We start from the raw sequence: 25,652 nt of genomic DNA, 5'->3' as shown, positions 1-25,652 counted from the left end.
TGTTTGATACACATACTATTTTACAACTTTTCCACCTTATACAAAACATAGATGTATTTAATTTGTAATATATTAATTCTAAAACTTACATTATTATGTTTTATTACCATTTCTAAAGTTTAATAAAGAATTCCATGCTTTACTACTTATTTCAGTTATTTTTTCAAATCAAAATTGAAACTAACATTGAAATCAAAATTTTCGTCAAAATTTCCATACTTTTGGAGCTTCGAAATTTGAGTCGAAATCGAAATTTAAGACCTTGTCTAAGATATCTCAAAGGCTCACCTGGTAGAGGTTTGACATATAAATGTCATAGAAACTATGAGATCATAGGATACTCTAATGCAAATTAGGCTAATTCTACTGACAATCAAAGGTCTACTATTGGATATTGTACATTTGTGGGAGGCAATCTTGTTATTTGACATAGAAAGAAACAAACTATTGTAACTAGATCTAGTTTTGAAGCAGAATACTGAGCTATGGCTCATACTGTGAGTGAGCTTATGTTGTTGAAGTTTCTTACGTCAAAGATGGGATTCTGGGCTAAGAAGCCCATAGATATATTTTTGAGATAATCAAGTTGTCATTTATACAGTTAGCAACCCTATGTCTCGTGAGAGGACAAAGCACATTGAAGCTGACTATTATTTTGTGAGGAATGTTTGTTAAAAAGGTTGTAAGGACTGCCTTCATGAAATCTGTGGATCAGTTAGGGCATGTTTCCACAAAGGCTTTATTTAAACCTTCCTTGTTTAGTGGTTGTAACAAGCTGGGGTTAGGTGATATTCATACACCTCTAGCTTGAGGGGAAATATTAGAAGAGATGGTCTATTTTGGTAATTATGCAATGTAATTAGGAGTATTTTTGTCTTTCAAGTTTTTATTATTAATAATATAAGAGGGCAGACCTGGAGCTGAGCTTAATGCCCCAAGAAACTACTGCCTCCTTCTTTCTCTTGCTTTCTTCGTCTTTTTGTCTCTTCTTCTCCTCCACTTCTTTTCTTCTTCTCCAACTTCACAACAGTTTTAAAAGGAATTGTAGAGAAACAGCCCATTCAAAGTAGCAGTTCAAAATACTCTAGTAACGAAACAAATTCTCAGTAAATAAAATGCACCTTTGGGGAGGTACAGGGATCGAATCCACTTGGTGACGATCCTCTCAAATTTTATAAATGGAGGGTGAATTTTTGGGATAGGCGTGGGGATGGGGGGTGGGGCCGTGGGGGTTGGTGGTTGCTGTTGTGGTATGCCACAGAGTCCTTATCTTCAAAAAAAAAATGCAATATATGTTCATATAATCACTTTAAGAAGACCTAATCCGGAATCTGTTTTTCCATTTTGATTTTCTTGGAAAGGAAATATAGCTTCTTAAGATACATCAAATATCTAGGGAAAAACATGCCAAAATAGACAGGAGTTTTAGTAATTTTGGTGTGTCGAAAAAAAATAGACAACAATGGCAATTCTAACAAGAATTGCTATTCATGCAGATTTCTTTTATGGACCCATAAGCAGGGAATGTAGCATTAACTAATGAATCGATGATGTGAAATAAAATAAAAAATAAAAAAAATAAAAAAGGAACAAAGACTGTCGTGACCAAAGACAGCTTTCTTGGTGTTTCAACAACATAAGCCTAATTAGAATGAACCGGTTCAAATACATTTAATACTATCTTTATATATCATATGATATGATAATTAACAAGAAAAAGATATTAGAAAACATTTCTCCACATAAAATAACATGGAAATAATCTTTACGTATAATTATAACACCACATCATTTAGTAATTAAAACACCACAATAGCAGTAGATATTAAAATCATGTAACTACAAAACCCCTAATGGTGATTCATAAAGCATATAAAATCATTGTCAAATGAATTTTCTCCCCAGTTTGATCAACCTATGATGTTGGTTGGAGAGGAAAATGAAGGAGATGGAGGAGACAATGAAGACAATAGGCCCCATTCAAATACGGAAGACCAACAATTTATGACTTGTTTATGTGAAGAAATTGTAGTTCAACTAGTTTAAAATATGTGATGATAATAATTTATGAGATTTTAGATTATGGTACGATTTGTAATATCAACAAAACTTGCCATATATGATATCCAATGGTAGATGATATGGCTTTATTCATTATTAATTGGTGGCTATTTTTATTTATATTTATTATTAAATAATGTTTTTATTTTTATAACATCCATATTAGAATAAAATATTTTTATCTAACTGTTCATTTCTATTTATTTATTATTTTTTCTATAATTAAAAAAAAAAATACTATTTTGATCTCTGGAAATGCCTCTTATTTTTAACAAACAGATCTGCTATTGATGGTTCAGAAGGTTAAAAATGGAAAAATACATATATTCAGAAGTCAGTTACCAAATGGTTGGAGTGATTCAACATTCAGATTCAAAGACTAGTTCCAGTCATTCAAAACCCAGTTCACAGATTCAGAATTGCGCTCAGTGTTCAGCACTAAACGCTAAAGTTTGTCAAAATGTCTTCTGAGAGTAATGAAGTACCCCTAAGGAAAATTGTATGATTTTCCACCCATCTAAATGCTTAGACACCTTCTCCACCACTGGGTCCCAAAAGCCCCCCAACGCAGGATTGCCAATTTGCCACCCAAAGGAACACCAACAAGGACCAATCCCAAATACCACAACCCACGAAGGAGGCCAACTCCCTTGACTATTGGAACACAAACTCATAGCAGCAATACCACTCTTACCGAAGTTAATTTTAAGACCAGAGACCTGCTCAAAAAGCACAAAGTAGACTTAACATATTCTCATAGCAGCAATACCACTCTTACCAAAGTTAACTTTAAGCCCAGAGACCTGCTCAAAAAGCACGAAGTAGACTTAGCATATTCAAAAAAGAAGAGCTATGGTCACCTAAGAACATAGTATCATCAGTGAACTGAAGATGGGCACACAACAAACCCCCTCTCTATCCACTTCCAAACTTTTCAACAGCCCCTTATCCACCGCCCTGTCAACCAATCTACTCAAAACATCAACCATGCATTAACACAAGCAAAAAGGAGGAAAGGGGATCCCCATGTCTAACACAATCAATCTTCATCATATGACAAGTAGGTGGCTAAAAAAGGGTTCAATTTTACTGAAAATATTAGTGTACATTAATAGTTTTTTATAGGACCAACTCTAGTATGAGATATCTTTGAATATTGAGGAATTTTGTAATTAGTTAATTTACATTATTGACAAAATTTAGATACTCAATTATTACAATGCAGATGAGGGGATGTTATTTTTGTTTTATGCTACAACTTTCTATGTTTTGTGTTATGCTAAAAGTTTGCCTAAAAATGTGGAAATTATAATTTTTATATTTACTTAATTTATGTTCACAATAAATAGACCTGCTCAATTTTGTACAAGAAGTATTTCAACAAGTTTGTACCATCTACTTTCTTTAAAAATAAAAATAAAATAAAATAAACTTTCGCTATAACCTATTGCGGCATCTAAAAATCATGCTTCTGATTTAAATAATATAGGAATCATGTTTAAAAACCTAAAAGTCTTTGACCAAAGTGAGTGCTTTTGTCAGTTTTGTACTACCTCCTTTCTTAAGTCTTCAGACAATTTTTTAAAAAAACAGTCACAGCACACATTGCTTCAAATATGAATCATGTTTCTAATTTACTATTAAATTACCACTTTACCTAAAAGCTTAAGCTGCAAGGTTGAGGGAGAACAAAGTATATCAAGCTTTAATACTCCCTTGCACCTACATCCACACATGGGTATATAAATGATAATAACACCTATTAGAGGAAATAGGATAGTTTTTAACCACCACACAATAAACACGAGCAATAAGATTAGAACCCAGGACCTGCTAGCAACCATAGCTCTGATAGCACGTTAAGCAACCACTTCACCTAAAAGCTAAAGCTGCTTGAATGTGGGCCAACAATGTATATCAAGCTTTAACATATACAAAATATTTAAATAATTTTTAAATTAAGGCATGTACCTAAATTAAATTATTTTTAGAGGAAAAGATAATCATCTTTCTTGAGGTTTGGCAAAAAGACAGGGACCTCCCCTAAGATTTCAAAAATGCCACACCTCCCCTGAGATTTCAAAAATGCCACAGGCCTCCCCTGAGATTTGCCAAAAAGACACATACCTCCCTTAAAAAGACTTATCTTTTTTTCAAAATATAAGGGGAGCTTTGTGTCTTTTTGGCAAACCAAAGACACAAATCTCAAGGAAGGTTCTTGAAATTCTTGAAACCTCAATGGAGGTCCTTCGAATTTTTGAAACCTTAGGGGAGGTCATTGTCTTTTTGCCAAACCTCAAGGGAAGTCAATGTCTTTTGCCCTTATTTTAATTATTATATTCATGTAGAACTCACTCATGAATTTGCAGCATGCTACTTTGATTTGTTTATATTTTGCTCAGTAATCTTTGATTATTAACTATTTGTATTTTGAGTAATGTACAGATAAAACAATCTGCAAGATTTAATAGCTTAGCATTCATTTAAATTGTAACTTGTCAATTAAAATTTTAGTTTATAGCTAATTTTTGTTTACTAAACAGTCAATAAGTGGGTTTCAAACAACTTTAACTTTTCTTATATAGAGGCAGCTTTTACATCTATAATTTTAATCTTAATACTTATTTTTTAGAAGTCAAGTTCATTGTTTAGACGCTTTGCAGAAGATGTGATACTGATTAACCTTTTCTACAATTTTTTTATAGACAATCCATGCAATTTTTAATATTCAAATCTTGATAAATTTATAGAAAAACATTATAACTATAATTTTAACTAATTTTGGTCAAATTTTATTTATTTTCACCTAGTATGTAAGAGGGGCCCTAGATTTGGATTTGTCTAGATTTGGAAGAAATGTAATACAAAATTGTATTGAATTTTGTCCAAATCCACAAAAAAAATAAATCCAAAGCTCAAAATTCATGCTTCCAAACGCAAAGGAAATTTTATCTTATTTTTTAAAAAGATAAAGATATTTCCTCCACATCATGTACACTGCTTGTCCTTGAATAGTAAGCCCAAACAAAACAATCATACTCACAAAAAAGCCCTGCAAATATTCCTCTTTAATGTAAGATCTAAGTACCTTCTAAGCATATTCCTCGGCTTAATGAGAAGGAAAACAAACCACAAGAATGATGAACCCCTGCTACATGATCTCTGTGCCAACTGGATCAACATAAAAATGAACAGAAAGTGTTTTCTTGGTGAATGGCTGGAACTTTGACCTCCACATCTGATTTTTCAAATTCAAAATAAATTCAGATTTTAGCATATCTGATATTTTTTTTTTTTTTAAAAACAATATAATAAAGTTTGCAATGGCTAGCATGCAATTGGAAGGAAGGTTATACTCATTAAAATCAAAATATTTTAACTTGTTTTTTTCTGCTTTTAAGAAATCAAAATTTTGAAGATTTCAAAGTTAAGCCAATGTGAAGTTTTCATCATCAATACTATATATTAATACTATATCATAAAATAAGAATCCATTTCTTTCCACATGTTCTTTCCTCTATGACTGAGATTATGAGACAGAAATGTACATACATGAGTGTTTGCCAAGTGTCTATTTTAAGTTAACAAAATTATTAAATTTTGATTTGATATTTGATAAGTTTAATGGGTAATTCATGCATAAAGCTTAACAGTTTCTATGGAAACTGTGTAATAAATATAGATAATACATGCATTTAGTACTCATTTTTTAGGAAGTTCACAAATACTCATGTAATCTAGCCATGTTGTCAAGTATGAGAGAGAAAAAAAAAATTTCTTTAGATTCAAAAATTATAAGGATATGGTGCCCTGATAAGAGAAACTCTACACTAATCAACAAAGGTTCGCTAAGCATGCTCAGTAGAAAGAAATAAATCAAAATGCATTACTTTATACTGCCAATGATTTTTACATACTCACAAGCCTGTGCATAGCACAAATCACCATCAAGTTTCAAAAAATTACATAGTTTCAAAAATTATTAAAATTTTGCAAGAGTCCAACACATGCATGGTAAAGGTCAACAATTTAAAAACCCATATTTTAACCCTCCATATACAAGGATCCTGAATAAAAGTTGTAAGAAATCAACACCCAATAAATAAAAAGAATCTTGAATAGAGGCCATTGCTCCGTTGAGCCATATTTAATATGACAGGCAGAAAAATGATATCCTAGCCAAGAGAATATGATTATGTGGAAACTGGAAAAGGAAGGGGAACAAATCAACTCCTTTGCCTCCCCTAATTGCATGACAAATGTTCTCACAAGGAGACAAGTCCAAGTCAAGCCTAATCGTCAATGCATTAAATATTGAAGTGATTACCACTAGCAATTTGTACCTACCAAATAAATTTTCAATATGAAATTTTGCAGATTTAACAGTATAGACTCCTTACATCTTTGTATTCTGAACCACCCACAAATATCTCAAACGCCTCAACTGCAAGGCATACCAATAAATACAAGTCAAAAACAGAAAAGCCAAACTATCAGATACTATGAAAAGCAAAGGATAACTCACATGATCGAAATCGAATCACAACCCCATGAGTATATTCCTTATTACTGGCATTAAAATTTAATCCTGAAGCGAAAAAAGAACTAAGATACAACAAAACATAAAATGGATGAAACTGTTCTCTTTTCTGAAGTGTTGTCTGCTTTCATTATCAACACACCTTGTGTGGATTGGACAACTAGGGATGGAAATTCCAGTGTCAAATTTTCCAGAGAAGTCAAGGCATCTTCTACAGATTCACCAAGTGTGCTCTCAGTAAATTCAATCAGAAGCATGAATTCCACGCCATAGTTGAACTCCTGCTACCAAGAGAAATTTAACATTCTTCAGATATTACAGTAAAGCCCAGTAGCAAGACACCAGAACTGTGTTATATATAACTGTACGGATAGGGAAGAACAAAACTGTGATTTGTTCGACATTCAAGCACAGGACTAGAATATGAATGCCAAACTGCCAACAGGCAAGGAGAGTATCGATAGTTTCATTTCCAAGCATCCAAATGCTTCTCCAGAATTTGCACACCATTCTATATAGTTCTAAACAAAAATACAGCTATAGAACAAATAAGAACAAGCATCTATGTTTTCTAAACAGAGTAAGCTAATCTCAATTAAACAGGTTAAGTAAGAAGCTTGCAACCTCGCCTTTTCGAAATATAGGAAGGATGTCATCTTCTACTTCAGATTCAAAATCCACATTAACCAATCCCTGTAAATTATGTAGCAAATGCAATTATATAAGTTTACATGAAATGATTAATGGCATGGCCATTTCAAGAGAAAAAAAAGTGGAAGAAATGGAAGTCTTATGGAACTGAGCATTGGTGTTTACATGTCAGTGCATACATGGATGCAAGGCATTACATGCTCCTTGATAACTCGCAAGTAGAAAGGATTCTCATAGAACTTCAAAAGGTCTTCCTTAATTTGGAAACGCATGTAGACAGCGTGTGTATAATTTTCAACATTTTGATCAGAGAGACGTCCTATAGCAGCAAATAGGATATGCAAATCACAAAAAAGTGTTCAGTAAGGATGCATGCTCAAACATTGCCACATGACAGACTATCTAAATACTAAATAGATTTAGCCTACAGTGCCCATCCACCAGTAACTGTAACTTCAACAAAAAGAACTGAGTATTTAACATTAGAAACTCAGAATTAACTTAAGTAGCCAAAGGAAATGAAGAGCAGTCTAATAATCAAAACAGAAGTATATAATGAGCAGTTCAAGATGTGTATTCTTCATGTTTTCATAGTTCAAACAGCTCCTCACCTATGTTTACACTGTGCTAATTAGCAATATAGCATTCAAATAGAAGTATATAATGAGCAATTCAAGATGTGCGTTTTCATTTTTTGCTTTTCATAGTTCAGAAACAGTTCCTCATCTTTGTTTACATTATGTTTTTGCTTGGAGAATTTGGAATACGTTATTTGTTTTATTTGGTGAAAACTGGGTTTGTCCGGAATCACAGGAAGGGGTTAGGTAGGAGTAAAGATGCCTCTGTGTTGTGAACCATGCAGTTTCTGCAGTGCTATGGGGAATTTGGAGGGAACAGGGAAAAAGTTGACTTCTTTATTTATGGGATAGGATTCATTATTTGGCCATGCCTTGGTCTTTTGCCACTGGTATCTTTAAAGGAGTGTGTTTTTCAGATCTACACCAGGATTGGCAATCATTGTATTTTGAATCTGCCATAGAGAGATCTCAATTATGTGACTGCATGCAAGCATTCATGGATATTTACATAGTAGTGTTTGAAGCAATCGCTCAAGGAACAAACATATGGAAAAAAAAAAAAAACAAATCATAAGCTATTTAGTTTTTCTCCTTCACATAAACAACCCAGGCAGGCCAACAAAGTAAGCCAAATATCTATTTCCCAAACGAGTAATTTTAGCCATGTACAACTTGTGAGTGTATATCATTTAGGAGCAGAAACACACCCAATGACATTGCAATGATTCCACGCATCTGATATTGGGTTGTATAAAGATAATCCAGCATATCATTCTCTTCCTTGTCAGATAATTCATCCTTCGCTTTGAGCAGACATATGTGTTCCACAACTTGTCTGTAAGAAGCAATAATGACCCATGGATCACCGTACAGCAATCTAAGATTTTACACTCCAAGTACGAGGAAAATTTCCCACTGGGATGGAAGGCTAAACTTAAAACACAGAATCTCACATGCATAATGCAGACTACCATCCAGAGATTAAGGATGAAGCAGAAAAAAAGAAGCAAGTCTACTGAAAAAAATTATATCACGATGCTTAGGTGCTATAAGGCAACTACAGGATGAGTACTAGGCTATAAATTAATACTGAATAACCCATAGATCTAAATGTGAAAAATATCTTGGATAATCAAACTATGATACCCCAAGGATCTTGATTGACACTCCTAGAATTTTATAATAATGCATGGAGTCTTCTAAATAAGAGCTATATCTGTGTCAGATGTTTCAAATTGTGAAATACTCCCACGGATTCTTGCCTGGCACCCCCAGAATTTTCCTGTTTCTCATAATCTTAATTAACATAATCAGATAATGCGTCAACTTTATGCTTTTGAAGTTTCTAGGTCACAGAAACAGCCATGCTAGGTTCTCCAGGTGTATTTCTAAGCATGCAGACTGTAAGAATACCACTTTACATAAAAGCTTAAGCAATTAGGTTGTGGGGCAACAATGTATATAAGGCCTTAACACTCCCCTGCACATGCAGTACGACATCATGTGGAGAAATAAACACACAATAAACAACACCCATTTTAGGGAATAAGATAGTTCCTAACAAAAAAATAATAAATGCAGGCAACAAGACTAGAACCCAGGACCTCCTGGCAACCTTGCTTCAATATCATGTAAGAATACCACTTTACCTAAAAGCATAAGCTGTTAGGTTGTGGGCCGACAATGTATATCAGGCCTTAACACAAACAATTTAAGATTCCACATGTAGAAATTATACATTTGGTCTGCATCTTTTGCATACTAGCCTTTTGTGCTTTTGAGAATTGTAATTCCAAGTCCATCAAACCTGATATTCCAATTTTTCTGAGTCTGACAACTACTAGTTATCCATCTTGAATACCTGCAACCCTACCAATTACCACAAACTCTTGGTCTGTAGGGAGGCATATTAACACATAAAGAAAATACATGATTCACCCCATTTCCCTATAGATATAAATGTGCATCAGAACAACTAGAGAATTTCAGAGGCACAGCGTAGGTCTGACAAAAAGGTTAGTCAGCCATTTCTTTCATAGAATTATACATCTAAAAGACTTAATATGATAATAATTTGGGATTTTGCACTTGATCAAAGTTTTAGGTCATCAGAATATGCATGCATGCACAAAATTGAGTTCACTAATTGTCGAGTCTGAATCCATAAAGAACATCAGTTTTAGTCAGTGTCACCCTGTCCATGCAGCATTGCTGTAATTATGAACCCAAAAGGGAACAAAGGAAACAGCCAGTTGAACTAACAGTCTAAAACACACTGCTCAAAGAAAGATTATTCGTAAAGCAATGATTTTTATAATGCTTGATATTATTCATAAAGTAATGGTTTTTATAATACCTGCTACATGTAAGCAACAAAGTAGGTAATATACATCAAAGTAGTTAATATTGGGATGAGTAAAGATGATATTGGACAGTATTTTACAGGACAACAAATAGAAACATTGAGAAGCAAACAAATTTATTCACCAATCTACTATCCATTAACAAAAGCAAGTAGGCCGACAACTCAGCAGAATATAATTATAAAGTCACTCTGAGGCCAATCTTATTGCTAAAGCAATGTTAAAATGCATGAATTTCTCTTTTAATGTTTCAATGCAAGAATTGAGATGAATCATTGGTATTAGAATCTCATCATGATTTTCTTTAAACTACCCACTTTATGACCCAACTGGTTATGAATCAGACAGCTCCTGCAGCAAACGTGGCACCACATAAACTTCTATGTTTTGATTAATTCATAAAAATTTTAAACAGGAAATTATGACATTCTAAAATTTATGCAATCAGCTTGGAGAAGCCTAGAGATTCCCCATAGAAGCATAATCATTGTTAGAATAGAATGGGCTATTTTAGTAATAATGTGGTGTAACTACCATGTAAGTCGGGGTATTTTTTGATATTTTTTTCTTATTATTAATATCTAAGAGAGCAGATTGGAGCTAAACATAAGGCTCCAGAAAACTGCCACCAGTTTTATTCTTTCCTCTCTCTTATTCTCTCATTCTCTTCTTCTCCTCTTCTCTCCTTCTCTTCTCCACTTCTAACTTTACAGCATGGTACTAGAGCACTAATCTAGTAATCTCCTCAAATTCTGACTTATCAGAGTTGATTTTGGATACTCTGTTTTCCCTTCTTTTTTTTTATCTTTCCCCTAATCAGTTCTCAAATCTGATTGTTTGGTCGGTTTGAGAGTTATTTTGGGACACTCTTCCTCTCCGTTAGGCTGTGCAACATTATTTTTTGGATGCTATGTGTTCATGCAAGTTTGCTGATGTGAGATAATCATCCGCGTACTGGTTTTGGTATACTGCTGTTGTTCTGATATTCCATTGACTAGTTGTGAGCTGTATTGATGTTCATGATAGATTGCAAGCAATCTTGTATGAAATTCTGATTGGTTTTGGTTGATGTTCAATGACTCCAGTTCCTGTTCTTGCCTGAATCACTTCTAGTTGCTGCCAGCATTAAGTGCCTACGGTGCTCTGTTGCCATCTGCCCTGTTCTATGTGGTTGAGTCATTCTTCCTAGAACATTGTAATTTCATAGCTGCATCTTGAACTTCTGTACTTTTTAAAGTCTGGAATGCTGTTCTTTACTAGTGTAAGCTTCCTGAATCGGCATTGTGATGTTCATTCCCGATGCTGGTTTGTGCGGATTATAGCATATTGAACTGGTTCAAATGGCTTCTACTGAGAGCTTTGGCTGCTGCTATTAAGGTACAAATCACAGCCATCAAATTGGCTCGATCTTTGAACTTCTTGTGGTTTCAGGCAGCGTATGTGTATATTAATGCAAAAGGAAAGTCCAAGTATGTATTGCATTGTCCACCGTTTCCAAACTCCGAGGGTTATAAAGATTGGATGATCAAGAATGACGAATTGTTTGTGTGGTTGTCAGATAGCATGGAGCCACAAATTGCTATATACGTGAGGTTTCATAGAACAGCCAAGGATGTATAGGATGGTCTTTGTATGGTCTTTGTGAAAGCTTCACACAATATAAAAATCTAACACGTGTTTTGACCTATATGACAAGTTCTTCAAATACGACTAAGGTAGGTCCATTGGTAAGTATTATGGAACTCTAGGAGTATAATGAATTGCATTACTTTAATGTTTGCCTACAGAGGTGTTGTCAATGAATGCGTTGCTTTAATGTTTACAACTTGATTCTAAATTGCTTACATGATTGCTTACTGCTTCTGCTTACTTTGCATTAGATGGTTGTGAATGTATGTTCTTGTGGTAAACTTCGGTGTACTTTCAGCTAACTAGTTAAGCAAAAGTGCTTTAGCTAGTGTCGCATGGCCCTTCACAAGGTGTGAAGTGTTCAACTCGTGACAATTGGAATCAAAGCTGGTTAATTGCTTCATGAATTCGATTGCCCTTGTATTGTGGGATTATGTGAAGCATCTGTAAGAGATCATGCCTACCAATACCGAGAGAATTAAGGCGCTAGAGGCATATCCTAAGTCAGCCAACCATTTCACTGTAGAGATGGCAAAACTTTCTGACCGTGTTGATGCATTGGAGGGATCGCAAAAACATCAACAAGGTTCTATAGTGGAAATTTCAGAAGAACTCCAAGCTACAGTAGAAGCTTTGCATATCTATATAAGTGATCTAAATGCCAAGGTGAACCTAATGATTTGTGCTATAGGAAATTCCAACTCTATGGGGATAGAGTATAAAAGAACAAAGGCACCAGAACCCCGAGCATATGGGGTTAATGATGCTAAGGAGTTGGAAACTTCTTATTTGACATGGAATAATACTTTTATATGGCGAGGACTGTTTATGGAGATAATTCAGGCAATTAGGCTGTAAATAGTGCTGAAAATCTGGCAGCATTTAAGTGCTGAAAATCAGGCTATTAGGCTGTAAATAATGCTGAAAATCTGGCAGCATTCAAACCAAAATTAACATGCTATCAGAGCCCCTCTTCTGACTCCGTTGTTTTGGTCTTAATCACTGAGTGCGACTCTCATCGCTGTTTTTTTATCTTTCTCTCAGTTTTAGCAAGTTCTTTCATGCTTTTAGTGGGCATTGGCCTTCTCTGTGGTGTCCACTTTGGTGGTTTTGAGTTTTGCTTGGGGCTGCTGGAATTTTTTTTAGTTGCGCACGCTGTCCTTCGTCGCGGGCTACTCATCTTGGTGTTTTTTTCTTGTGGTGGCTGCGCATCTTTGTGGCTTTCAGCAGCTCCTGTGGTGGTCAGCAGCTTCGACGACTCCTGGTGTGATCAGCGAAGGTGCTGTGTTTCTTCCTCTGCTGTGTTGTTTTTCACATAGGGCAGGTATTTTGAGTTAGGCTTCCGTGTTTGATCTGTGCCTTCCATGTTTGATCTGGTTTTTTGTTTTTTATTTCTGCTGGGCTTTTGTAATCTGTTGTGGCTATGGACCTCTTATTATTTGGATTTGGACCTTATTTGAGTTAGGCTTGCCGTTTATTTGGTTGACTGCTTGGGCTTTTTTTTTTTTTAGTGCCTTTCATCATGTCTATTGAAAAGACTATTGTTTGATTTACTGGAAAGAATTCTCTACGTGGGAATTTCAATTTAAAATGTTCTTGAAAGGGAACGAATTATCAAATCATATTGATAGTTCTGCTCAAGTTCCTACTGATGAAAAGGAATTTGCACGATGGGAGGTCAAGGATGCTAAGGTGACCTCTTGGCTTTTGGTGACGATTGAGTCTCACCTTGTGATCAATCTTCGCTGTTTTACTATGGCTCAGGTTATGTGGGATTATCTCCACCGTATTTATCACCAAGATCACAGTGGTCGGAAGTTCCAATTATAGTTGGAAATTAGTAATTACAGTCAAGGTAATTTACCTACTGAAAAATTTTATTCTGGTTTTATTAATCTTTGGAGCTAGTATTATGCTCTTGTTCATGCTAAGGTTCCCCCTACGGCACTCGCGGCTCTTCAAGCAGTTCATGCAGAGAGTCACGGGATCAGTTTTTTATGAAACTCTGATCTGAATTTGAGCCTATTCGAGCCAGTTTATTGAACTGCAATCCGGTTCCTTTTTTGGATATTTGTTTGGGATATTTATTGCATGAAGAACAGTGGTTATCCACTCAGATGGGTATGACTTCTGAGAAGGTATTTTCTGAGGCTGTAAATGTAGCATATGCAGCACAACGGAGAGGGAGAAACAAGTTGCAATGTTTCAATTGCAAGGAGATTCGTCATATTGCTCATAACTGTCCTGAGAAAGTTTGTAACTACTGCAAGAAAGAAGGTCATATCATCAAAGACTGTTGAGTGCGGCCTCAAAATCGCCAATCCCAAGCTTTTCAAGCTGCTGTTCAGTCCTCTTCTTCTTCTTCTGCGCCACCCACTGTAAGCTCTAACTCGTCTGTTCTCACACCAGCAATGGTCCAACAGATGATTGTGTCTGCTTTTATGGTCATAGGCCTGCAAGGTACGACTATTGACTCAACTTCTTGGATTGTTGATTCGGGCACTTCTAATCAAATGACTGGTAATATGATGGATCTCCATGGTGTTTGCCAGTATAGAGGCATGCAAAATATTTAGATTGCTGATGGCAGTGCTCTTCCAATTGCTGCTATTGGTAATTTGGGCTCTTCATTTCGCGATGTTTTTGTCTCTCCTGGATTGTCTACCAATTTGATTTCTGTTGGACAATTGGTAGATAATAACTGTGATGTTCATTTTTCTCATGGTGGTTGTCTTGTGAAGAATCAAGTGTCGGGGACGGTGATCGCAAAGGGACCTAAAGTGGGACGCTTATTTCCTTTGCAATTTTCTATTCCTAATGTTGCTTCTCTTGCTTGTACAACTACTACCAATAATAATGAATTTTGGCATAAGAAATTTGGTCATCCTAATTCTGTTCTCTTGACTCATCTTATGAAAATGGTTTTTTGGGCAATAAAGATTCATTTTCTTCTTCTCCTGTATATTTTGATTGTGCTACTTGTCGTCTTGGTAAAAGTAAAACTTTACCTTTTCCTGCGCGTGGTAGTCGTGCTTCTAATTGCTTTGAGATTGTGCATACTAATGTTTGGGGTGTGAGTCCTGTTATTTCTCATGGTCAGTATCGTTATTTTGTGACGTTTATTGATGGTTATAGTCGATTCACTTGGATATATTTTATTCCGCTCTAAAGCTGATGTGTTTTCTATCTTTCAAAAATTTGTTGTGTTTGTTGAGACACAGTTCAGTACTTGTATCAAAACTTTATGCTCCGACTCAAGGTGGGGAGTACATGTTTCGTTCTTTTCAGACTTTTTCTTCAACAAAAGGGGATCATTTCCCAGCGTTCTTGTCCTTGTACCCCTCAACAAAATGGAGTCGCTGAGCATAAGAATCGTTATCTCTTAGATGTAGTTACTTTGTTGATTGATTCTTCTGTACCTTCTAAGTTCTGGCTAGAAGCTTTATCTACTTCTGTCTTTTTGATCAATCGTTTGCCTACTGCGACTCTAAATTATGATTCCCCCTTTTTTCGATTATTTGGCATATCTCCTGAGTATCAATCCTTTCATACTTTTGGGTGTGCTTGTTTTGTTCATCTACCACCTGTTGAGCATCACAAGCTTGCTGCACAATCTGTCACGTGTGCCTTTATGGGATATAGTCCTACTTAGAAAGGATTTGTTTATTATGATGCTCATGCAAACAAATTCCAAATCTCCCAGAATGTGATTTTCTTCAAAAATCAATATTTCTTTCAGTCTTAGGTTATTTCTGATACTACTCTTCTTCCCGCTTTTGATGATGTGTCTTCTTCTATAGAGCGACTTAAACCAGGTGTGGTGTATCATCGATGTCCTCCTCCTTCTTCAACGCCCCTTCCAGACACTGATCTGTCATCTGATTTTGCGGTTCCTCGGCACTCCACCTGGGTTACACATCCACTGGATAGGTATGGTTTTCCTCATACCTCACTTACTGCCACTCTCGACATTGTTTCTGTTCCTCACTCATATACCCAGGCAGCCACCCAAGCATGTTGGCAGCAGGCCATGCAAGAATAAATCTAAGCTCTTCAAGATAATCACACTTGGGATCTTGTGACTTGTCCCTCCGGTGTCAAACCTATTGGTTGTAAATGGTGCACTCAATCAAGTATCGGTCTGATGGATCACTGGACAGATATAAGGCCCGTCTCTTGGCTCTTGGGAACTGATAAGAGTATGGTATTGATTATGAAGAGACCTTTGCATCTGTTGCCAAAATGACTACTGTGCGGATTATCTTGGCTCTTGCTGCGCCGCAGGGGTGGTCTCTATGGCAGATGGATGTGAAGAATGCTTTGCTACATGGGGATTTGAAGGAAGAAATCTATATGTCTCCACCTCCCAACATGTTTGATATACCTTCCTCAGAGGTTTGTCGGCTACGCCAATCTTTGTATGGACTGAAACAGGCTCCACGTGCATGGTTTGATAAATTTCGCTTTACCCTACTTGCTTTTCATTTTACTCAAAGTCAATTTGATTCCCCTCTTTTTCTCTGCAAGACTTCTGGAGGAATTGTATTGTTTCTAGTATATGTTGATGACATTGTAATTACAGGCTCTGATACTGAGTTAATTAAGCAATTACAACAGCATCTCAAAGCATCTTTTCATATGAAAGATCTTGGTCTCCTGCATTACTTTCTTGGCCTTGAGGTGCAACTTACTCCGACTGGTATGTTGTTACACCAGCACAAATTCAAGCAGGAAGTGATTTCATTGGCTGGTCTCCAATCGGTTAATTTTGTTCTTACTCCCTTGGAGGTAAATCTTATGCTTCGTCAAGAGGAAGGCGAGTTTCTATCAAATCCATCTTTGTATCGGCAGCTTGTTGGGAGTTTGAACTACTTAACGATTACTCGTCCTGATATTTCTTTTGCTGTGCAGCAAGTTAGTCAATTTATGCAGGTTCCCCAACATCTTCATTTAGCAGCTATCTGCCGCATTATCTGATATCTAAAGGAATATTCGTTACAATTGGTGGGGTATAGCGATGCTGATTGGGCCGGATGTGCGGATACTCGTCGCTCTGTTACTGGCTGGTGCATGTTCTTAGGCAATGCACTCATTTCTTGGAAGAGTAAGAAGCAAGACAAAGTTTCCATGTCCTCCACTGAGTTTGAATATTGTGCAATGTCTTCGATGTGCTCTGATATCACATGGCTTCGTGGGTTATTGGGTGAACTTGGTTTTTCTCAGCTTCATTCCACTCCTCTTCATGTTGATAATACCAGTGCTATTCAGATTGCCATTAATCCGATCTTCCATAAGCATACAAAGCATATTGAAGTTGATTGCCATTCCATACGTGAATCCTTTGACAAACGAGTGATTACTCTTCCTCACATTTCCACCAAACGTCAAACTGCAGACATATTCACTAAAGCTCTTTCTCGACACCGGCATCAGTTCTTGGTTGACAAATTGATGCTTCTTGATTTACCAGCATCAATTTGAGGGGGCATGTTAACGTAGATAATTCAGGCAATTAGGCTGTAAATAACGGAGATAATTCATGCAATCAGGCTGTAAATAATGCTGAAAATCTGGCAGCATTTAAGTGCTGAAAATCAGGCAACAACTATGTAAATATATTCTATATAATGAAAGTAAACCTGATGGAAAGGGCATTCAGACCAAAATTAACAAGGACCAACTTAGAGGAGACAAATATATATGTGGCAACAATGTACTTGAGCGGAGACACCAAGTTGTGGTGGCATACTAAGTACAACAAGATACAAAATGGACAATGTGCAGTTGATTGTTAGGAAAAATTGAAGAGAGAGCTGAAAGCCCAATTCTTTCCTAAGAATGTTGAGAACAATGCTCGGCGCAAACTACGAGATCTCAAACACACGGGTGCAATCAGAGAGTATGTGAAACAACTCTTTTGTTTTGGACACCTGAGATATGTCAGGGGAGGACAAGCAATTTTATTTCCTAGAAGAGTTGAAACCATGAGCAAACACAAAACTTCATCAACAAAGAGTTCAAGACTTGCCTACTACACAAGTTGCTACAAAACGCTTGACTGACTATGTTGGAGAGAGTTCCACAATGTCAAAAGAGAGTGGTATGGGTGGAAACAAGGAAATTCTTTCAAGAAAAGCAAACACAAAATTGGGGGAACCAACACCAAGGCAACTTCAAAGGAAGCTTCATTTTCTCGGTCTTTCGATACATCCACAAAGGTAAAGGTAAAGGTAAACTAGCATGCTTCTTATGTTGAGACCCTCATAAAGTTGTTGATTGTCCTCACAAGTCATTGCTCAATGTCTTGCAAGCTTCCATTGAGGAAAAGGCACAAAGAGATGATGAGGATGAGGATGAGGAAACCCTAAGGATGGGTGCAATGCAGTTACTTAAAGCGTTAGAGAGGCAAGCGAAAAAACCTTAAGTTACCCAAGCAAAAGGGTTAATGTTTTGTGGATTTGCATATTAAAGGGGAAGAGCAATCATGCTACAGTGGATACCAGGGCTACCGATAACTTTGTATCCCAAACGAAAGCACAAAGGCTCAACTTGAAATTGGAGAAAGACTCGGGACACATGAAAGTGGTTAACTCCGCAACTCAGCCTACTCTGAGAGTAGCCAAGCAAGTGACTGTGAAGCTTGGACAGTGGGTGGGATATGCGAATTTCACAGTCATGCCAATGGATGATTCCAAGTGATACCTGGAACGAATTCTTAAGGGAGACTAAGGTGGTACGTATGCCATTTTCTGGTTCTCGTTGTCTGATGGGAGATTACCCTTGCATGGCTCAAGCCATTGTGAAGAAAGGGGATGACGAGAAGTTAATAGTCATGCAGCTCAGAAAGGGACTGAGGGGTGAACAACCATATCTCGCCTCAATGGTGGTGGACGAAGAGGTAGGCCATGAGCAGGTATCTACTACCATCCAAGTTGTGTTGGATAAGTATAGAGTTGGGATGTCAGATAAGTTACCTCTCAACTTGCCTCCATAAAGAGGTTAGAGCATGAGATCGAGTTGTTACCAGGAGTGAAGTCCCTTACTAAAGGGCCATATCTAATGGCGCCTCTAGGGTTAGCAGAGTTAAGGAGCAACTTTGGAAGCAGGCTATATACATCTTTCCAAAGCACCGTTCGGAGCATCAATGTTGTTTCATAGAGAACATGATGAGAGCATGCGAACGTGTGTGGAATACCACGCTTAACAAAATGTTTTTGTGCAACAAGTATCCCATTACACTGATTGCTAATTTTTTTGATTGACTAAGTTATGCTAAATACTTCACCAACCATGACTTGTGGTTAGGCCACTATCAAGTGAGGAAAAAAATGGTGATGAGCTGAAGACTGCTTGCGTGACACGATATAGGGCTTATGAATTCTTGGTGATGCCCTTCAAGTTGGCGAATGCACCAATGACATTCTGCACATTGATGAAGCAAGTGTTTCATAAGTACCTTGGCAAGTTTGTCATCGTATACCTAGATGACATTGTTGTCTATGGTTCCACTCTGAAGGAACATGAAGAGCATCTACAAAAGGTGTCAACAAGTTGAAGGAAAATAGTTTTACGTGAAGAGAGAGAAGTGCCCTTTCGCTTAGAGGAGCATCAAACTCCTAAGTTATGTGATCAAGCAAGGTCGTATCCAAATGGATATGGAGAAGGTGAAAGCAATCAAGACTAGAAAGATCCCAATGATAGTGAAGTAGCCATATTCCTTTCTTGGACTCGCTAATTATTATTGCAACTACATGGAGAGGTACATGAGGAGAACTACCCTACGACGAAACTACTAAAGAAACGTCATAGGTGTAACTGGATAGAAGAGTGCTAGGCAGCCTTTAACAACTTAAATTATGCAATGGTGCGAGATTCGGCACTTGCTCTTCTGTACATCATGAAGCCCTTCATGGTACAGAGAGATGCATCAGACTACACCCTTGGTGGAGTCCTATTACAAGATGGGCATCTTCTTGCGTATGAGAGTCATAAGCTTAGTAAATCTGAGTGGTAGTACACGGCTCAAGTGAAGGAGATGCTAGCAATAATATATTGTCATTCACATATGGCGACATTACCTACTTGCAAAGTTTGTGGTAAAAACGAAAAACTCGGTTGTTAAGTCACTTTTTTACATTACCAAAGTTATCATCCAAGGAGGCTCGAAGGCAAGAATTCCTATTGGAGTTTGATTTCTCATTCAAGCACAAGATAGGCAAATGAACCAAGTCAAGATGCACTAACTATAAAGGCCGAGCTTATGGCCTTACAGATGGTAACACACTTGACAATAATAAAGGTTATCATGACAATACGAGAGCACATTTAGGAGAACCTTGTCAAAGATTCAATTGACCAAAACCTTATGCAATTGGTGGAAGAGAGCAAAGCACGCCAGTTTTGGTTAGAAAATAGATTGCTAATGAAATATGGTAACCAGCATTTTGTGCCTCAAGCTGGTGACCTAAGGAAGATACTGTTGAGAGTGTCATGACACCATGTGGGCAGATCATCCAAGATGGCATCGCACTTTGGCATTGTTAAAGCAGAGGTATTACTGGTCACACATGCGTGATGAGGAGATTGAGTATACCTAAACTTGTCTCGCCTACTAGCAAGATAATGTGGAGCAGATGAAAATCACAAGGTTGTTGGAGCCTCAAGTACCAACAAGACCATGTTAAGTGTCCCACTTGACTTCAACACTAGCATACCCAGAGATGCAAAATGCAAGGTTTATACTCGTGATTATAGATAGGTTTTTAAAGTATGGTACTTTCATGCCTACACCAAAGTAGTGTTCAGTAGAGGAGACAACCTACCTATTTTTAAAGCATGTGGTTATTGTGGTGTTCCCCAAGACATTGTTAGTGACCAAGACTCAAGATTCATAGGAAACTTCTAGACAAAACTTTTTAGAATCCTCAGTTCACAACTTGACATCTCTTTTATTTGCAATCCTATGGGGCTTACGGTTGGAACGTTATGCACAAATTTTTTCAGGGTGAAAATTGAATTGGCAGCTGATATGGGAGAAGGTTCATTACCTGGCCTTTTTATGGTATGTTGGCTTCGGTTGCTTTAAGAGAGTTAGCTTTTTGGAGGTTCAATGAGAATGGAGGAATCTTCTGCTCTAATTATTATATTTTTTCCAGTTTATTGTTTTATTAGTTTATTTTTCCTGGAATATTCCAGAATTTTGACGAGAGAAGTCCTTTTCTCCTTTTTAAAATTCCTCTTTTGTCAATGAAATCTTTTCTTTTGTTATCATATAAAAAAAGAAAAATTTTTGTAACAAGATCTAGTGCTGAAGTAAAATACCGAACTATGGCTCATACCCTTAGTGTGCTGCTGTGGTTGTGGTCTCTTATGCCAAAAACGGTATTCTTAGTAAAGAAGCCCATGATATTTTGTAATAATCAAGTTGCCATTTATATTGCCAGCAAACCTGTGTTTGTGAGAGGACAAAGCACATTGAAGTTGATTGTCATTTTGTGAGGGACGTTGTGTTAAAGAAGGTTGTGAACAGCTAGGACATTGTTTGTGAAATATGTGACTCAATTAGATGATGTTTTGAAGAAGCCTTTGTTTAAGCATGCCTTGTCTAGTGGTTGTAACTTGTAACAAGTTTGGGTTAGGTGAAATTTATAAAACCTCCAACTTGAGGGGGAGTGTCAAAAGAAAATAGGCTATTTTAGTAATTATGTGGTGTAAGTGGGGGTATTTTTGTTTTTATTATTAATATATAAGATGGCTGACCTGGGCTCAAAGTAAGGCTCTAGGAAACTGCCACCAATTTTATTCTCTCCTCTATATCAACCTCTTCTTCTCCTCTTTTCTTCTTCTCTTCTTCTCTTCTCTATCTCTAATTTTAAGCAATAATGAAATCATATTTATGTGGCTTTAAAACTGAGCTTGCTTTGTTTTTTATAATATTGAGAACGAATCCATTCCAAGTTGACTACAGATTCATATTTATGATTTTAAGAGGTGATATCATCTTAATTGATTGTACATTTATACCTTCTAATGCTGACTGTATCTTTTTGTCATGCAAGATTGCATCCTAAATATGATTGTAGCCTTCAAATTCCAAAAAAAAAACAAGAAAATCTGACAAAACCTCTACTTCCTAGACTCATAGATTTTTCGAGAGTTTCTAGCAGAAAAAATATCAATTGTTAAATATATATTTGGTGAAGAGAAGAACTAAAAATAACCCAACAAGATGATGCCAAACAAAACCAGCATGCTGCAATATTTTCTTCCAAATTAAGTGTAAGCATTTCTATTTTTGCGTAAGTGATTATATATAATTACCTAGAGAGGGATGCTCCTTATAAAAATGCCATATTAATTATGACTCATGAGTATCGTCACCAATACCCACCAGCATTCTAGACCAGGAGGCATCTATATTTCTATGACTGTTCAATGGATAATGGATGCTCAAGTGCCATCACCAGGAGGAACACAAGCATGGACTGCAGTGCAAGGGCAGCTATTTGGACAACAGTAAGATCCTTCCAGTGATGTGGATTCGGAGAACATCCATAAAATAACTGAGTATTTGAATGGAATAGTCTGTAGGATCTCTTAAGATAATAATTCTTTTAAGTAACTTCCCCCAAGATCCCAGATATGTTAGGTCCTTGATTTGCTGCATGTAGTAACGCTAAACATCACTCTATTATGTTTCAACCCACGCAACTCACATACACACTAAATGGACAAAACAAGCATTGTGATTGATTTATTTATGATTTTATTATAGATGCAACAATATCTAACTAAAAAGAGGAGAGAATTCAGATAAAGTGCATAGTATTTTGTAGAAGAGTGCAATTCAGGGACTAGGAAAGGACCTTTTCCTTTTCATTGCACTGCCAGAGTTCAGGCCGTCAGACGCTGAAAAGAGAACTCTCCAATTCTTTCTCCTCCGGAAACGAATACTCATATGTCGATCCAATCTTGAAGCTAGAAAAAAAAATTAAATGAGTAAATAAAAAATGAATGAGCCGAGTCAAATGAGCAAGTGATTGTGAGTGAAGAATCCTATTAGAAAACTAGTATACCCCCACAATTCCATTTCTCTGTTTCCGAGAAAAACATTCAACCATAGCCAAATGCATGATTAAAAATAACAAGAAGTAAATTAAATTTATGAAGAAAATGTAAAGGGGGGAGAAAATGTGGCAAGAGATATTAACATATTACGTATTCATATTGTAGCCCCGAGACCTCAATATTTTACAAAAAAAAAAAAAAAGCCCTAAAAAATATGCACCATGAAGCATGAAGTTCAAATCTTTCTCTTGCATTCATTTTTTGCAATTTTCCTAGCAACCAAGCAAGAGTAAGACCAATATCAGGATCGAACAAACTGAACTTTTGAGTTTTGAGCCTAAGCTCACCATTGAAGGGGCATTTGCGAAGCAGCGAGGAAGAACCACAACGCGAGAGCATAGGTTTCGCGCAACAACGTCGATTACGAGCAATGTTGGGACTAAAGCTCTGAGCTTGAATCAGCATTGTAAGGCAGACTGGTGAAATTCTCTCTTCTCTCTACTTGAAGATGGGAACAGAAAATGTAGCGGCAGCAAAGAGAGAGAAGATTTCCAGTTGAGTGGCTGAGAGAAACAGTCATTGACACAATCTGGTTAGTTTGGCGCCCACTTAATTTACGACCATTTGCTATCACATTTTCAAGGCATGGGACCAACGGTCTAAGGGCATGTCATTCAAAACAAACCTAATTTACAAAATTGTTTTCAAATATTATGAGTTGGATGTTTTAGATTTGAATTTGAATAAAATATAATATTATATTAAAATTTATGTAAATTTATTTAAATTTAAATTTAAAGTCTGAAATTTATATTATCAAATACAGTATTACTCATTTTTATTGTATTTTCTTTTCGTATAAATATTATTAAAAAAATTATTCTAATGTGATTGAAAAAAAAAATTAAAATTAGTGCCCTTTGAAACTAATTTTTGTTAAATTACTATATATTGTAGTTTTTTCCTTATTTTCTTTGATAACGGGATATGAAGACTCATTCATATTTTCCTTTTCTTTTCATAATGTTTTTCAAGTTTCAAATGAATTTTAAAGGTATGTTTGTTTTGGTAGTTAGGATTTACAAAATAGAACTCAATTGAATAGAATTAGGTCCAAATGATGAGGATAGTTATTTCCTTCCGCGGAACATAGTAATGTTTTTCAAAAGATTAATATTTATATCTCTCTTTTAAGAGTGTGGAATTCAAGTTTTAGATTTAAATTTTGTGTGGATTCACTCCCTAAGTACCCCTTCTTGTATGCTCCGAGCATATATTTTATAGACTTGATGAGTGCATAAAAGTGCACTTTGAACATCAATTTTTCTTGTTTATTTGCCAATTTATACAGACAATTTGAATATGTTCATGGTAAGTTTCTAAATTGATATTCATTTTATAATGCTTTTAATTCTAATTAATTTTCAATTATTTTTATCATATGAATGAAGTTAAGAAGATTTTGAAGTCAACACTTAGCATAAATGAAGAAGATAGGTCACCTAGATTGGAGGAAAGAATATTGGATATGATAGAATCTCATTTTAGAAGAGTCTCTGCAAACCGTTCAGTATTTTCATCATAACTATCTCATCCAATATTGGTTTTGGATCATTCAAGTTGCGTTGGAAACCTTACATAATGGGCTACAATTTATCCTGAAATAGCCTTTTATTAATTTGAACATTTACTAGGTCAAAAATGGGTCGCAATTTGAGCCCAAAATCCTGAAGTTATTTATTCTGAATTTCTTTTATTATTCCATTTTTAGGATTTTGTAGAGAGAACTACATAAACAAAAACTCTTATTTTAAGTGGCAGTCTTGGTTTTGTGAAGGTTTTCTTTAGAGTTTATTTTTCTTTCATCTTATTATGAGGAACTAATTCCCTAACCTGGGCTAAGGATGAACTTGATCAAATAAAGGTATTTCAATTATTGGTCTTCAATGTTTTTATATTTTCTATTTATTTTTCATCAATTATTATTTGTTTTATTTCATGCTTGAATATTCATACATCTGAATCTCTTCATGGATTCGATCATGCTTTTTCCATAGAATTGTAAAGATCCACAAATATGTTCAAGACAAACTATTAATTTTGTTAAATTACTCCTCTACTGCGATATTGTCTTCGAATATATTGTCGTTGTTAGATTTTGTTAACAAAGTTAATAGTTTTTGAGTTTTTAATGAGATGAATAATATTTAGAAATTTTAATTTTGAATTTATCAAAGATTTGTAATTCTACATCTTCCGATTGGGGATTTGGGGTTATGAAATCTCCAATTGAGAAAACCAATGGGTTAAAAATAGATTGATTATCTTATTTGTGAGAGGGATTCCTGATGTCTTGGCTCTTACAAACTTGATTTTTCATTCACAAAAGTAATCTTAGTTTTAAATATTTCTAAAAAGAAGTCAATTGTTTTTCTTTAAAAATCATTTACTATTCTTTTTATCTTTATTTGCCCATTTGTGTTCCTTTTTTCCATCTCCCTATGGAATCGACACCCCAAAGTTGTGCTACAACTACCGCATTATTCTTTGGGCGTAATCAAATTTTGGCGCTGTTGCTATGGAAACGGTACAACAAGGAGCATTGTGAGGAATATATTTTCCTAAATTGATTCATAAAGGGCGACAATCTCCTTCCTCTCTTTGTTATTTTAGTTAGTTTTAGTTTTATTTTTTGTTTAGTAAAGTAGTTTATTTTTATTTTTATTTTTATTTTTATTTACACGTGTGCATAGGTATAGGGAC

General features: G+C 35.9%; 1 protein-coding gene across 2 annotated transcripts in view; it reads right to left on the bottom strand.

Moving 5' to 3' along the window:
* Positions 1 to 23,496, bottom strand: part of LOC131164758 (uncharacterized) — a 30,594-nt gene extending 7,098 nt beyond the window's left edge. Inside the window, exons 1-9 of one of the 2 annotated variants that reach the window (XR_009139337.1) lie at positions 23,237 to 23,496; positions 22,688 to 22,799; positions 8,538 to 8,665; positions 7,432 to 7,571; positions 7,226 to 7,294; positions 6,744 to 6,882; positions 6,587 to 6,649; positions 6,462 to 6,505; positions 5,150 to 5,299 (exon numbers count right to left, since the gene is read on the bottom strand). Coding sequence is in view for 1 of the 2 variants with exons in the window: in XM_058122187.1 (XP_057978170.1) it covers positions 5,213 to 5,299; positions 6,462 to 6,505; positions 6,587 to 6,649; positions 6,744 to 6,882; positions 7,226 to 7,294; positions 7,432 to 7,571; positions 8,538 to 8,665; positions 22,688 to 22,799; positions 23,237 to 23,354 (900 nt within the window). In the remaining variant the exon portion in view is untranslated. Of the gene's footprint in view, positions 1 to 4,986; positions 5,300 to 6,461; positions 6,506 to 6,586; positions 6,650 to 6,743; positions 6,883 to 7,225; positions 7,295 to 7,431; positions 7,572 to 8,537; positions 8,666 to 22,687; positions 22,800 to 23,236 lie in introns of those variants that run through there. The other variant, XM_058122187.1, reaches the window with a different exon arrangement.
* Between the last annotated feature and the right edge of the window lie 2,156 nt (positions 23,497 to 25,652).

Source organism: Malania oleifera, chromosome 9 (genome assembly GCF_029873635.1).
Source record: "Malania oleifera isolate guangnan ecotype guangnan chromosome 9, ASM2987363v1, whole genome shotgun sequence".
NCBI lineage: Eukaryota > Viridiplantae > Streptophyta > Magnoliopsida > Santalales > Ximeniaceae > Malania > Malania oleifera.
Note: the sequence above shows the minus strand (reverse complement) of the source record. Positions and strands in the feature narration are given on the sequence as shown.